The sequence below is a fragment of the Gymnogyps californianus genome, chromosome 11, assembly GCF_018139145.2.
Source record: "Gymnogyps californianus isolate 813 chromosome 11, ASM1813914v2, whole genome shotgun sequence".
Taxonomy (NCBI): domain Eukaryota; kingdom Metazoa; phylum Chordata; class Aves; order Accipitriformes; family Cathartidae; genus Gymnogyps; species Gymnogyps californianus.
Window position 1 is genome coordinate 448,446 of NC_059481.1, and position 12,908 is coordinate 461,353.

Consider the following 12,908-nt stretch of genomic DNA (forward strand, 5'->3'; position numbering starts at 1 on the left):
GCAGACACCACTCCCCATCCTGCAGCCTGCCCCTCTCCGAGGGACCAGCAAAGCACGAGCTTTGTATCAGCAGGCTGCCGGTCTTCTCCAGCCTACAGCAGCAAGCTTTGGGCTGGCAGTTCCTCTAGCCAAGGTGGCAACACATGGGGCAGACAGGTCTCCACAAGAACCAAAGGCCTGCATGGCCAGTGTGAACCAGCAAGGAGATGACGGGCACCAGAGGGAAGAGGGGGGACCCTCATCCTGAGACCCGCTGGCTGAGCAGGCTCTGCTCTGGTCAGCTAGAAGGCAATGGCCACTGCTGGTCCATCTGCCCCAGCTCAAATATCTGCCATAGGAGATCGTTTCCGCCCCAGAAGCACCTCTTTCTGCCTGCTCATTATAAAGGGAGCTCAAGGGACGCACAAAGGGATCAGGCAAATCCTATCCAATGTGGATGATGTTCCCACACAAGCTCCCTTGGGCTCGAGAACAAATTTCTCTGCGTAATGCACCCAAAGGAGCATCCAGGATACAACAAGCCACCCAGGTGTCCGAACATGCTCTCCCTGTGCAAGGGCAGTGCCAAGGGACAGAGAGGGCACAGCCAGAGCTGCTTTTTCCCTGTTGGTGCTTGCTAGTGGTGGCTGCATGGAAGCACCTGCTCAGATGCAGTGTGCAGACCCTCCCAACCCTCACATGTATCACTTGGGGTCCCAGTTTTGCAGCTCACACCCAGCTCTCAAACTCTGAGATGGGCACAGCACCTTCCCTGCCCTCCCCAAGGTTCAGGTTCAGCCCCTGCCCTCCCCAGGGCTCTGCTACTCAAAGCATCAGCCCTTAAGCCAGGCTCCAGACGGAGCATCAATAGGACAAATTTGGCAGCAATTCCCCATCTGGGCGATCCCTCCCTCCCGGGCACTGAGAAGATAAAGTTCACAATGTACTGTGCCATGCAATGAGCTTCCCATGCAGCCTTAACGGAAGGGGCACCTTCACCCCAGTAAATGCAAGGAGCTGGATTTAACACACGAACCCAGGGCTACGCACAAGGACTACAATGAAGCGGAGCTGGCAGGTTACCTCCTTTGGGCTTCTGCTACAGGGATCTCGTCCTTGTACCACATCAGCTTAGAGTCACTCAAAATATTGAAGAACTGGCACCAAAGTTTCAGGTTTCCTGATGCATCAGAAAATTGTTCTGCCCTGATCTTACGAATCACCTGTGGAGCTAAGGACAGGGTGCAAAGAGATCGACGGTGAGACACACAGTACTGGCTGCAGCTCTGGGGACAGGCCAGCCTACCCCAGCGCTGCTGCTTAGGACTTTGGTGTTGAGTATCATCACACATATGTCAGCACAGCCTGGTACAACATCGCCTTCCCAGGGAAGGTCTCATTTATCCAAGCGGAGCTCTACGGTGCGATACAAGTGGCACAAATTCGTTCAACAGCGCAGCACTGCAAATACCTAGTGGGGCTCAGCCAGAGGCGATGCAGAAAAACATATATATAAATGTTGGAGGAAACATTTATGTACTGAAGTAGGGATTTATCAAGGTTACCCTTACTTTTGCAAGAGTGCTGATTTCTGTGCGGGTATCACCTGGCTCCCGCAAGCACTTCAACACCAGGAATATGCCTTTTCTAATTCAATGCCATGAGGGATCAAATTAGCATTGACCATGAAGGTGGAAAAGGAGCGTGCACCCCGCTGTTGCCCACTAGACCCCCAACTAGCACGAGGCATGGTGAGGACCAGGACACAGAGACCAAGAACAAGAGGATTATATGATTCCTTTGGCCAGGGAAGTCCAGGCTGTAGAGACAGCCAGTCTCAGCCCTGCTGTCTCTTGCATTCCTCCGCCCTCCCCGGGCGAGGGAATAAGTCTTGGGGCAGACTTTTGGCTTTCACACAGCCAAAGGGCGATGCTGAAAACCCTACAAACAAAACTCACATGGCCCCAGCTGACTATCACCGGCTCAGTTGGCCAGCCTCCCTTTGTAGGCAACAAGGAAACATGTTTCATGGGGATTACCTCTTCCCTTACCTTTAAATGGGTTATTTGTTTTCTTGGACTCTGCTGGCTGTGCTTCTGGCTTAGCATCTTCAGGGACCTCGTGGTCACCACTGCTGTCACCTGTGGACTCCTCATACAGCTTGGGAACCTCCAACGTGGCCATCTTCTTCGTGAGGGTTGGTGAGCGCTGCTCTGCGGGAGGGGACGGAGCCAGGGCAGGCGACTGCAACAGGGCCGTGTTCTTCCTGGATTGCCGTGGCGAAACAGTAGGACTTCTCACGTGCCCTGGGCTCTCTGGGGTTGACTCCTCTTCCTCTCCGACCTGCTTGGTTTTTGGCAGGTATATTTTGCGCCGGGCCCCAGAAGCAAGCTCCTCTGGCGTGGCACAAGGTAGCACTGCCAGAGGGTCAACAGGGCTCTCTTTTTCAGGGCTCACTGGAGGCAAATCGGAAATATTATTAGGAGGCTGCCCCACTCCTGCTGCTGGCAGGCTGCCCACCACGATGGAGGGCACAGAGAGCTGGGGTGGCCCCTCTGCCTCGGGAGCAACCCGGGTGCGTCTCTTTGGCGGCACAGGCCTGCAAGCCAGCATCTCCTTGCTGGTAATGAATTCCTCGTTAATCATGCCCGTGATCCGCCTGGATGTCCTGGGGGTCAGAGGCAAGTTCTCTGCTGTCTGGAAGAGCTGATTGTTTTGTACCTTTTCCAAAACTCTCCTTGAAGTGCGGGGGCTCAGGCCTGCAATGCCTATCTCTGGGAGCATGACTTCCTCTGCATCGGGCTGCTCCTTGTCGCTGGGGTCAGTGTCTTCTTTCGTGGCATCCTTACTGCTATCTGACATTTTTAAAAGCAGCAGCAGATAGTTCTTCAAGGAGGAAATAAGGTTTTTGTGCTGCATCTTCTCCTCCAAAGACATCTCCTGAGGTATCTCGGGGCTAGGCAGGACCAGTGGTACTTGTGGCTGAACCTCAGCACCCCCTTCAAAAGTGCCTGAAGGTGCTGCCGGTTCCTGGCGCAGAGCTGTGGCTGTTTGCTCTCCTCCTTCCTTCCCCTGAGGTCCCACAGGCACTGGTTTAGCACCCTCCTCCCCTAACACGCTGGCTGAAAACTCTTGCGGGGCAGATCCATCTGCCTTTTTGATTTCCATTTCTCTGCTCGCAGGAGGCAGGAGCTGGGCTCCAGACAGGACCTCTCCTGCTGTGGCCTCCATCCCTGGGGCACCATGAGCTGCAAGCAGTGCCTCCCGAGCCACCGATGTCCCAGCCGCAGGAGCAGGAAGTGGCTTTTCCTTGGCAAGTCGAACTGAAGCAGGAGCTGGCGTTTCAGTCTCCTGATGTCCCAATGGTGTCCCTCCCGCCTCCCTGTGTGCAGCCCCTGGAGATGGCTTGGCTGCACCACCCCCTCCTGCCTCTGCACCCGGATGGCTCCTGGACAGCTCTGCTCCTGCCTCTTTGCTCTTCCTATCCTTGACTGCTGTCTGATGTGTGATTTGCTCAAAAGGAGTGTTTTCTCCAGGCTCTGGAGGACTCGATTTCTTTAGCAATGGCTCTTCCTCACCTTGGTTTTTGTCCTCTTGATTTAACAGTCCTTGTTGGGTCTCTCTGCCCTCAAGAGCACGGGAATGTCGTTCTGCCTGCTTCCTAGAGGGAGGGTGCTCCTTGCTGGACTGCACGTGGTCTGGAGAAGGTGCTGGTGGCTTTGGTGGCTCCTGAGGCCTCAGCCGAGGATTTGTCCTTTTCCCGGCCCCCCTGGTCTCCTGGCAGACAGGCATCTCTTTCCTGAGCTTCTCTAACTTATTGGCTTGCTGACCGGTCTCTACGGTTGGACTGGACACTGCATGTTTTAGGTCACTAGCAGACTGTCCCACTGCTGCTGCAACCTAGTCAAAAACAGAAAATGGAAAATTAGCATCATTGTACTGCCTGGGTCTGCTCAGTGGTGCTTGTGGTCCATCTGTACCATAGGGCACTGCCCAACTTCTGCTTGAATCATAAGTATTAACCTGGTATCGCTGATACTCACTCATCCGGGGCCTCCTGGTTTCGCCATCGTCCTACGGCAGTGGGTCCCACAGCCCCTGTCACGCTGCACAAAACGTTCTTTCTTTTCATCGGCTCCAACTCTTCTGCCTTTCAATGCCTTGGTTGTGCACAAAGAGGCAGGAGATCTGCCTCTCTAAAACATTCAATGGCTTTTAATTCAATCTCCTCTGACACGGCGCCTTCCCAAGGAGCAAAACTTGCCCATTTTCACCAGCCGTTGCCGAGACCTTGTATAATTTCCTTGCTCTTTTTTAAGACTCAGTGCTCCCCCTATACTATATCTGCAATCTCCACTCTGAGATGGGGCGATCGGCACGTCACACACTATCTGGATGAGGCTGCCCAAATGATTTATAGTGAAACTGTACACCGTGACATTATCTGCGCTATTCGACCATCCTGTTTCTTTGACATTCGGGAAGCTCAAATGTTTCCGACTGCAGCTGCACACCAGCAGACGTTTCAGCAAGCTGCCCGCTGTGACGGCTGAGCTTTATCCCGAGGAGATCTGGCGAAATCCTCCAGCCAAGGAGCACTATCTATTTTTGTAGAATAAGGCTCAGGGGAGGCAGTGATACCGCTGATACACACTGTGCCCGGCTGATGCTCAGCTAGCAACATCAGGACAATTGCATGGGAACCGGGCATGCACACAACAGGTTCCCCTTCCATCCCAGAGGATCTGCTGCTAAGGATTTTCTCCTGAGGTCTCTGACTTAAGCTTTAAGCCTCCAAAATGAGGTCCATGGGAAAGGAGGGCTGTGGCACTTAGCCCTTCTATTTTGTGCCACTTCGGCTTCATTTGAATGCTTGGAAAAACCAGGAAAGGTAATGCTGGTCTCTCAGCAAACCCTTCCCCAAGCAATGGTTATGACAATGTGAATATCAGAGGACTGGGGTGGGAGGAGCAGCATTAGGGGGGCCATTCCTGCACACAAAATTCAAGTCTGCTTCCTTGGTAGACTCCAAAGGATGCCAAAGGCCAGGTAGTTTCTGTCTCTGCACATAGGGAGTGCAGAAATAGGGTTCACAGGGTTGCACAGGCACCCCCAAATGCCACACGTCCCTGCTGCTGTTCCCCTAGAGCCATGTCCCTAGCCTGCTTCAACGGGCTGAGTGTCACAGCATAGAGCATCCCAGTGCTCAGGCTTAAAAGGTTTTCTTTTAAGAGACAGACAGGCTTCATGCAGTGAAACCCTCCTGGATTTTACCACAGTATTTGGTCTTCCGTGGCATGGAAAGGGACGGGGATGGACACAGCCCAATCTAACCACAGGCCAGCCCTGGTCCTTCTGCCTGGGGGGTTGAGCAGTGCCCAGCGGGGCTGGAGGTGGACCAGGGCTGGTAGTTCACAGATGGATGCACAGAGGCGGCTCTACGCAATGGTGCTGGTCAATATGGACATCTCTTTGGCTGAAGAGGACTTGGGGCTTGCGGGAAATTTCCTTATTGCTGGTGCACGAACTAAAGCTTATTCAGAAAAGCTTTCTGGGAGCTTTTCAGAAAAGCATCTGTCCTTAAGTAATTGTAAAACACTCAAACTAGGGGCATATAAAAGAAATATAATAAAATCATCAGTTTCAAAGTTAGGCAAGAGTGATCATCATGCAAATGCAGTTTCTTCTCCGCTCTTGTGTGTGAGGATGTTCAGAGCCTGGCTAAGGTCTGGCATTGTGCAAAGCCCTTGTGCTATGGATAAATTGAGCTCAAAAGAGAAGTCCTGAGCATGAGGCCCAGCTGGGTCCCAAGGCCAGGAAAACACTCATGCTACGACCCTGTCTTGTTTAAGGGAAAGATTAAAAAAGAAAAAGACAAGCAACCCGTGTCCTGGGGAGTGAAAATATCCTCAAACACATCCGGAGTCAGCTTTAAAGGGCTTTAAAATAGCTTATTTGGTCACACAAAAGCCTGAGCACTTTCCCCAGCATCACCAACTAGCTGAAGCATTCAAATTCAAATCAAAAGCATTCCCTTTTGTCTACTCAAAGGCACACCAGCTGACAAGTTACAGGTTTCCCTCTGTGAGTGGGTTTTTGAAGAGGAAAATACCTTGATGCATGTTAAAGGCTCAGGGATGACAGCCCAAGCCTGGCTGCTACACACCAACACTTTCCACCCTCCTTAAGAGCAAGGGGCGTAAAAATGAGCAGAGAGGGAGAAAACGAATTGCTTTGCCATGGGCTCGCACGCACAGCAATAATTTCTGCAGCAATATGTGATGCTGATGGGTCAGGTTAAAGATGGGTTCAGGGCGCTGCACTGTGGCGAGGCCAGGACCCAGATGCTTGCTTCACTGCATAACACAGCAGGTTTCTTACCAGTAAACGGTTCTCCTACCTTTGGCTAAAGAAATCTAGAGGAGGAAGAAAGGAATTTTTTTTCACTGGAGCACCTGGCAGTCCCACTTTCCGTATCGTGGATGTTTCCACACCCTGAAATATTTGCATTACCTACCCAGGGAGACGTGCTGCACCCAGAGTGCCACCTCTGATAGCCTTGGTCTGTACTGAAAGCGTGCACCTACCATAGCTCAAACACCAAATCCTGACGGCACCTGCAAATTGGACTCAGAGAACCTTTTACCACAGAAAGGGTCATTAAAGAAAAAAGGAAAAAAAAAAAAAAGACTGGTAGCTTCCAGTCTAATATTTTCATGGAAAATGCTTCAGGTTAAGTGACAAAAATAGAAGTTGACTAAAAGACGCAGTGAGGGTCAGGAGCAGGTGCTGTGCCCTGGCACTGCATCACCACCACAATGAGTCTTGCAACAGAGTTTTTCCAACAGGGAAGAGCCAAAAAATAGCCCAGATCTACTGTATACATGTTGCACTGTAAACAAAATTCAACGCCCTGCCTGGCGCAGCTCACGTGGCGTACCTGGCACGCTGCGCTCATTTGCATGGGGGGCTCATTAAACGCCGGCTGAAGCTCAGGCTCAATTGCTAAACTGAACAGATGTCATCAGTCTCGCTGCCCGTCGTACGCACAAGGCATCCACCCCCAACTATAAATAGCCATTCAGTGCTCCCTGCTTAACTGATTTGGAAACATTTCGCATGAGGTCAGCATGCCGATTAAACAGGAGAGCTCACAGCACGCCCCAGGCCACTCAGAGACCAGCTGCTCGGCCGGAGGGCCCTGACATACATCTCTCCTCATCACCTTGTCTGACATTTATTCGGAGATGGGGTGGAAGCTCTGCTGTCTGGGCACACAAAGTCCAGAAAGCCCTTTTTCCTGGGTGCTTTTGCCAGTGGAGACCTAGGAAGCCTCGGCAGCAGATCCCATGGGGTACACACAGCCTCCCAGGGCTGGTGCCACAATACAACCGTGCGGCACAAATATTTTCTTGTTGCAACCCCTGCGTTGGCTGCTTTCTGTCCTAGTTACCTCTGGACGGACGGCTTTGTTTCCCTCCGACTTCTGTGCTCGGCGCTGGCCTCTCTGTCCCTCGGACGGCACAGGTCCTGCCTCCAACACCTCTGAGGACAACAGAGCATCCTGCGTCTGTCTGCTGACTGCCACAGGCTGCCGGGCAGCCTCGCTCACAGCCGCTTCCTTGGCTCCCACCTCCTTCTTCCCTGCTGCCGGCTTCACTTGCTTATCAAAATACATCTCTTTCAAAGAGAAGTGCACGTCACCATTGATTTTAGTGTCCTGATTCACAGCTTTCCCAGGCTCTTTGATTTTTGGACTGTTTTCTGCTTCTTGATCATTTGCCGCCCTGAAACGTGCGTTCCTCCGTAAGGGGACAGGAGGGGCAAACCTTGGATTTGGAGAGGGGTTGGCCCTGTCTCGCCCACTTTCTTCTCGCTTGGAAACTTCCTGCTTCGCTGCTGGAGGAGCCTCCACCTTCTTTTTCTTTTTAGCTGCAGAGTCTTTCACCACTGGCTTAGTCGCGAGGTCCTCCACCGTCTCGTAGATGTACGCAAGAAAGCTGTTCCCGTTCTCCTCCACACTTTCCAAAGAGGTATCTCCATTGGTGGTCACCTCCGCTTTCAAAGGTGCTATCAGTTTGTTTGGAAAGCCCGCCATCGCATTGACCGACTGCTCCTTCGGCTCAGCAATATCCTCATGTAATCTGGACTCAGAATCGGCAACGTGCACTTTTGCTGCATCCTCGTTCTCCCACAGAGAGCCTGCTGACCGGAGGTTCAGATCCCTGGCCAGCCTCCGCTTTCTCTGGAGCCGATCGGGGCTCATTCTCTGCAACTTCTCCACCTCCACATTTTCTTTCCCTCGTTTCTTGCCCTGTTCTATCTCTCGCAACTTTTCTTCAGCTTTTCTCTTAATTTTGTCAAACCACTTCTGATGGATTTTGAACTCCGTCATGGTTCCCACTTCCAGCACGCCAGAGCAGGACACGATGCCTTTGTTATTTCTAGCTGAGGCCTGGTAAATGCCTGCATCTTCTTCTCGGCACCTGGAAACCAAAAGCTCTGCGTGAGACCTGCCCGTCCTCCCCAGGCACTACCGCTGGGCACACAGGCATGCATGGTCTCCCACTTCTTGCTCCAGAGGGGCCAGAAGACGAAGACGTGGCCCTTGAGGTGCCCGCAGTAGGTCTGGAGGCCTGGGGCTGGCCTCCCGCCCCGGGCTCTGCCTGTTCTCAGCACTAGCAGATAAGCGAGTTGGATGTTAAATCAGTGCTCAGCTCCCCCCTGGGCTGTAACTCTGATAAGAGAGGGCTGTGATGGAGGAGGAACAGCTAGCATGAGGCTTCCTGACTGTTCTTGGCCACATTCCTCTGCAGTATCTTCTCCTCTCAGCTCTTCATAGCCTACATGACATTTCTGTTCTTCCTCCACCCTACTGCCTTACCAAACCCTTCCCACCCCGCTTCACAGGCACCAGCACAAGCATGTGCATGCTGTCTCTGCTGTCACCCCTTGGGGACGCCTGGCCCATGGAGATCCCTGCTCCTGCGAGAGGTGAGCCAGCCTCTGACAGAAACCTGGAGCACACCTGGGTGGCAGAAAAGTCCAGGCTAGAAACACGAGGGTGACAGGACTATCAGCAATACCAATGTTCTGCACTTTCAGACAGTGCCGCACCTGTCTGACATCCCAAATCCAGGACTTGAGGTGCAACAGGCCTCGGCTGGCTGGGGACACAGTGTGCCTGGCTCTCCAGAAACACAGTCCTTGTTTAAAGTTAAAAGAAGCTGGTAGTCAGGGCTGAATAAAGGAGATCCTTGGCTCCATCAGTCAAGTGCCAAAGCAGCCCTTTCCTTCCCTGACCTCATGGTGAGAGCTAGGAAAGGCCCTCTTGGGAGAGGGCTGCAGCCCTTTCCCCTCTTTGCCCTTGCTCAGGACACTCCTATGAACTGTTTCCGTCCTTATCCTGCCTGATCCTCTCGGCCATCATCCCGGAGGGCCAGCGCTTTCCCTTCGCTCACCTTCGTCCAGCCCTAATGCTCAGCTCCTGTCTGGTGGAGCCATAGCACATGCTGCTACCAGCACTGGAAGGCTCCAGAGAGAGGAATTTCTCCTGACCTTCCTCTTGCTTCCGGCACGGCAGCTATCCCTGGATGCAGTAATGGATCTCATACTGATGTGATCAGGGAGTCATCAGAGCAAAGAGCTGAAGGGGAAGGGACAGCTGGGAACATCGCAATGGGGAGCAGAAGGGGCCAGCATGGGTGCTGGGGGGAGATCACTGCTGACAGCCAGCTCCTCCAAATACTGAAAACATGCTCAGAGCTCCCATCACAAAATCCAACCACTCTCCAGCTTCTTTACTCACTTGTACAGCTGCAGGGTGTGGCGATTTCCATGACGGAATATCTCATACTTGGGTAAGCCACAGTAGCGGTCCATCTCTTCATCATCCTTATACCACGTCACCTCCGGCCGCGGGTATCCTGGGGAGGAGATGGATGGTACATCAGGGTGTGAAACATTGCAACCAGTAGCACAGCAAGCCTGCTCCCGCGGGGACAAGGTATCAACAGCAAAACGAAACGCTCCGGCAGAATAGGATACATGTTATTCTGGGCTCACTGCATTCTTTAAATCACACAGCAGAAAAAGTATTGTGAGTGGAAACCTGATGGGCTTATCCAAGTCTTTTATCACTCCCAGGAATAGGGCTATTTTTGAGAAAAAAATCCTAGCACTTCATTCCTGAACAGAGGGGAGTGGATCACACGATCGTCTCTTGTAACGCTGGCTGGGAGCAGAAGGTGAGCATACTGTCACTTTTATATGAAGAGTCATGTTTTGATGAGACTGAGGCTAAGGTTAGAAAACAGGCATTCGCCCCTCCATGGAGCTCACAGCATTTAGCTAAGTGTCACAGCCTGTAAGCTGATCCAAAAGTTTCCATTGAACAGAAACAACCTTGATTGCATCACAGCCAGCTTGGTGTCCTACAAATGTCACTTGACAACAGATGTCACCTGCCTTTTCAGTAGAATGACATCATGACGTGTGTGACTGGCTGGCTAGCAGGCCAGGCACGCAGCCACGTTCCCCGCCACTGAGTGGTGTGGATCAGCATGAGTGCCCCACATGGACCAGTGCTAGCCACAGCCCTCATCTCCCACCCTCAGCAGCTCTAGCCCAGAATAAGAGCAGTTTTTCAGGGGAAAACTGCTTGAGCCTGTGGCCAACATTGGTTCCCATACTTCACACGGGGCTCCTGGCAGAGCCAAGCTGACCCTAAGGGCCTGGGATAAAAGTTTCAATGATTACATCATGCCTCTGCTTAAGTCAATGCGCTCAACGGTTGTTTGAAGCCCCAAGGTAGATATCTGAAGCTTATCTCCTGCAAATGCCCCTGCTGGCTTTCCGTGCTGCCGAAGTGAAGGAGTTCGGCACGCTGCTCACCTCCACCAGTCCCCAGGGGTCTCCCCACCAGTCCCCAGCACCCCCAAATGCAGCGGGGGGTCAGCTCTCATGGACAGCCCTGGCGTGGGGCCAGCAAGGGCTCTCCGGGAATATCCAAAGCATCCGGACTCAACGGCTCTGTGGTAGAGAGAGGGCAGGGACAGGGCACTACCTACCTATCTTGGATACTTCCCAGCTGCCAACCCACAGGTTTCAGGGCTGACCAGGACCCTTTTCATCTCCAGGGTGAGGAGGCTCCTACTTGCACCAGCCAGAGATGCTGGCAGCCTGTAGCAATGCCTGAGCCCAGCTTACGCCTGCTCCTATGAAGGTCCCATAGCAGGAGCAAAAGACCAGGAGCAAAGACTCATCAGCAGGAATTCACCCTGGTTTTGGCCAATTCAAAATGCCTTTGACCAGAAAAGCAGCATATGCCAAATCTTCTCCTCATGTATTGCTTGGTTCCCCCCACCCCAGTCTGCTCTTCTGATGCACTCCCTGTCTCCATCCCTTGCTTGTTGGGGCTCTCCAGTGTCCTCTGACCCCTCGAGGGAATTAGCCCACTGGAACCAGACAGGGTCGGGGAAATAGTCTCAGAAGAGTTTTCCTTTCCTGCTCTTCTCCATGAACAACAGCCATCTTCATAGCCCAGACACCCCCGCAGACCAGATTTTACCCTATTATCTTCCTTTCCTCACTGAGGTCTCTTACGCTGCACTGCCCCGGCATCTACCCTCTCCATCCTCACTGCCCGTACATCTCTCGCATCCTTTCCTGCCTCATTCCCCTCCCACTACTGCCATCGGCAGCTTTGGCTTTCTGTTGGTTAGTGCCTCGTTCCTCCTCTTCTGCAGGAAGCCAAGTCATGACTTTCTCCTGAAGCCCTTTCTGCAAGGCTCTCCATCCTCCCCTTTGGTCCCCGTCTCGCCACGGTCTGCTCTTTGCTGCTGCTCTGGCCCTCCAAACCAGTTTCTAGAAGAAGTACAAAGCTCTCAGATACTTGTGGCTGAAGCGAATGAGCCCTAAACTGCTAACTGGAGGAGGCCACAAGAGTATCCCAGTGATGCTATCACCAGGGGTTGTCGCTGCTGCTTATATTTTCCATAAATATTAGCTACTGACTATATTTGGCAGCAGGACCCTGGGCTGAATGAGCCTGCGGTGGTTTCTTTCTGCTCCAGGGATGAGGAACAAAACGATTTTCATACACAGATCACACTTTGCCCAGAGCAATCCTACCCCTCCCCAAGGGCTGTTCTGCAGGCAAGACCTTCAGGAGTCCCCCACGGTTCGTAACGCGGGGAGCTGGCAGGTAGATTTCCTAATACCCTGTGAACAGCAATCGCAGCACTTCATTCTGGGAACTGCAAACGTATTGTTTCCGAGAAGCCCTGTGATGTCCCCCCATGGCCTCTGCAGCTGATTCCCATTCCCAGCTGACATCTGCCGGAAAGAGCTGCAATTTCTATAGCTGTGCAGTGCCTCGATGAAAAGCTTTTCCTCCTGTTAAGCCTAAACTCCCTTTGACCTGTAGCACTTGTGTCCTCGAGGCTACCTGCTCCCTACCAGGGGCTACCGCCATACTAGCCCAGCACAGGCAAGGAGGGACTAGCTGCTGCTGCACGCTCCAGCCTGCAGCGAAAGGAAGCTACAGGCAAGTGCTGGCTGGAAACCTGCAGGCAGAGGGATGCTGAAAGGCTTCCCACCTCCCACGCAGAAACAGTGGCCCCAGCTGCCTGTTCAAACACCAGCCGTCCCTCCCTAGGGCTTGTAACGAGAGCCAAGCAGGGGATGGAGAGATGCCTGTGCAGGGACAAGGCTCCCTGGCACACCCTGCGCTCCGCTGGGGAGGGGAGCTGCTGCTGACACTGCAGGCATCCATCTTCAGGCTGCCGAGTGAATAAATTCCCCTGGTCCGGGGTGGGGGGGGCAGGAATCACTGCCGGCACATCCCCTGCAACCATAACATCTGCAGGTTGCCCAGCTGCCGCAACAGGCCTATTTCAAGGGTGCTGGTGGGACACGGTGGCTGAGCT

The 12,908-nt window shown here is 53.0% G+C and overlaps 1 protein-coding gene across 1 annotated transcript in view; it reads right to left on the reverse strand.

The window, feature by feature from the left end:
• Positions 1-12,908, reverse strand: part of ALPK3 (alpha kinase 3) — a 33,362-nt gene that overhangs the window by 2,936 nt on the left and 17,518 nt on the right. Inside the window, exons 5-8 of the mRNA XM_050903672.1 lie at positions 9,788-9,905; positions 7,433-8,465; positions 2,031-3,879; positions 1,063-1,210 (exon numbers count right to left, since the gene is read on the reverse strand). Of these exons, the coding sequence (XP_050759629.1) occupies positions 1,063-1,210; positions 2,031-3,879; positions 7,433-8,465; positions 9,788-9,905 (3,148 nt within the window). The remainder of the gene's footprint in view (positions 1-1,062; positions 1,211-2,030; positions 3,880-7,432; positions 8,466-9,787; positions 9,906-12,908) is intronic.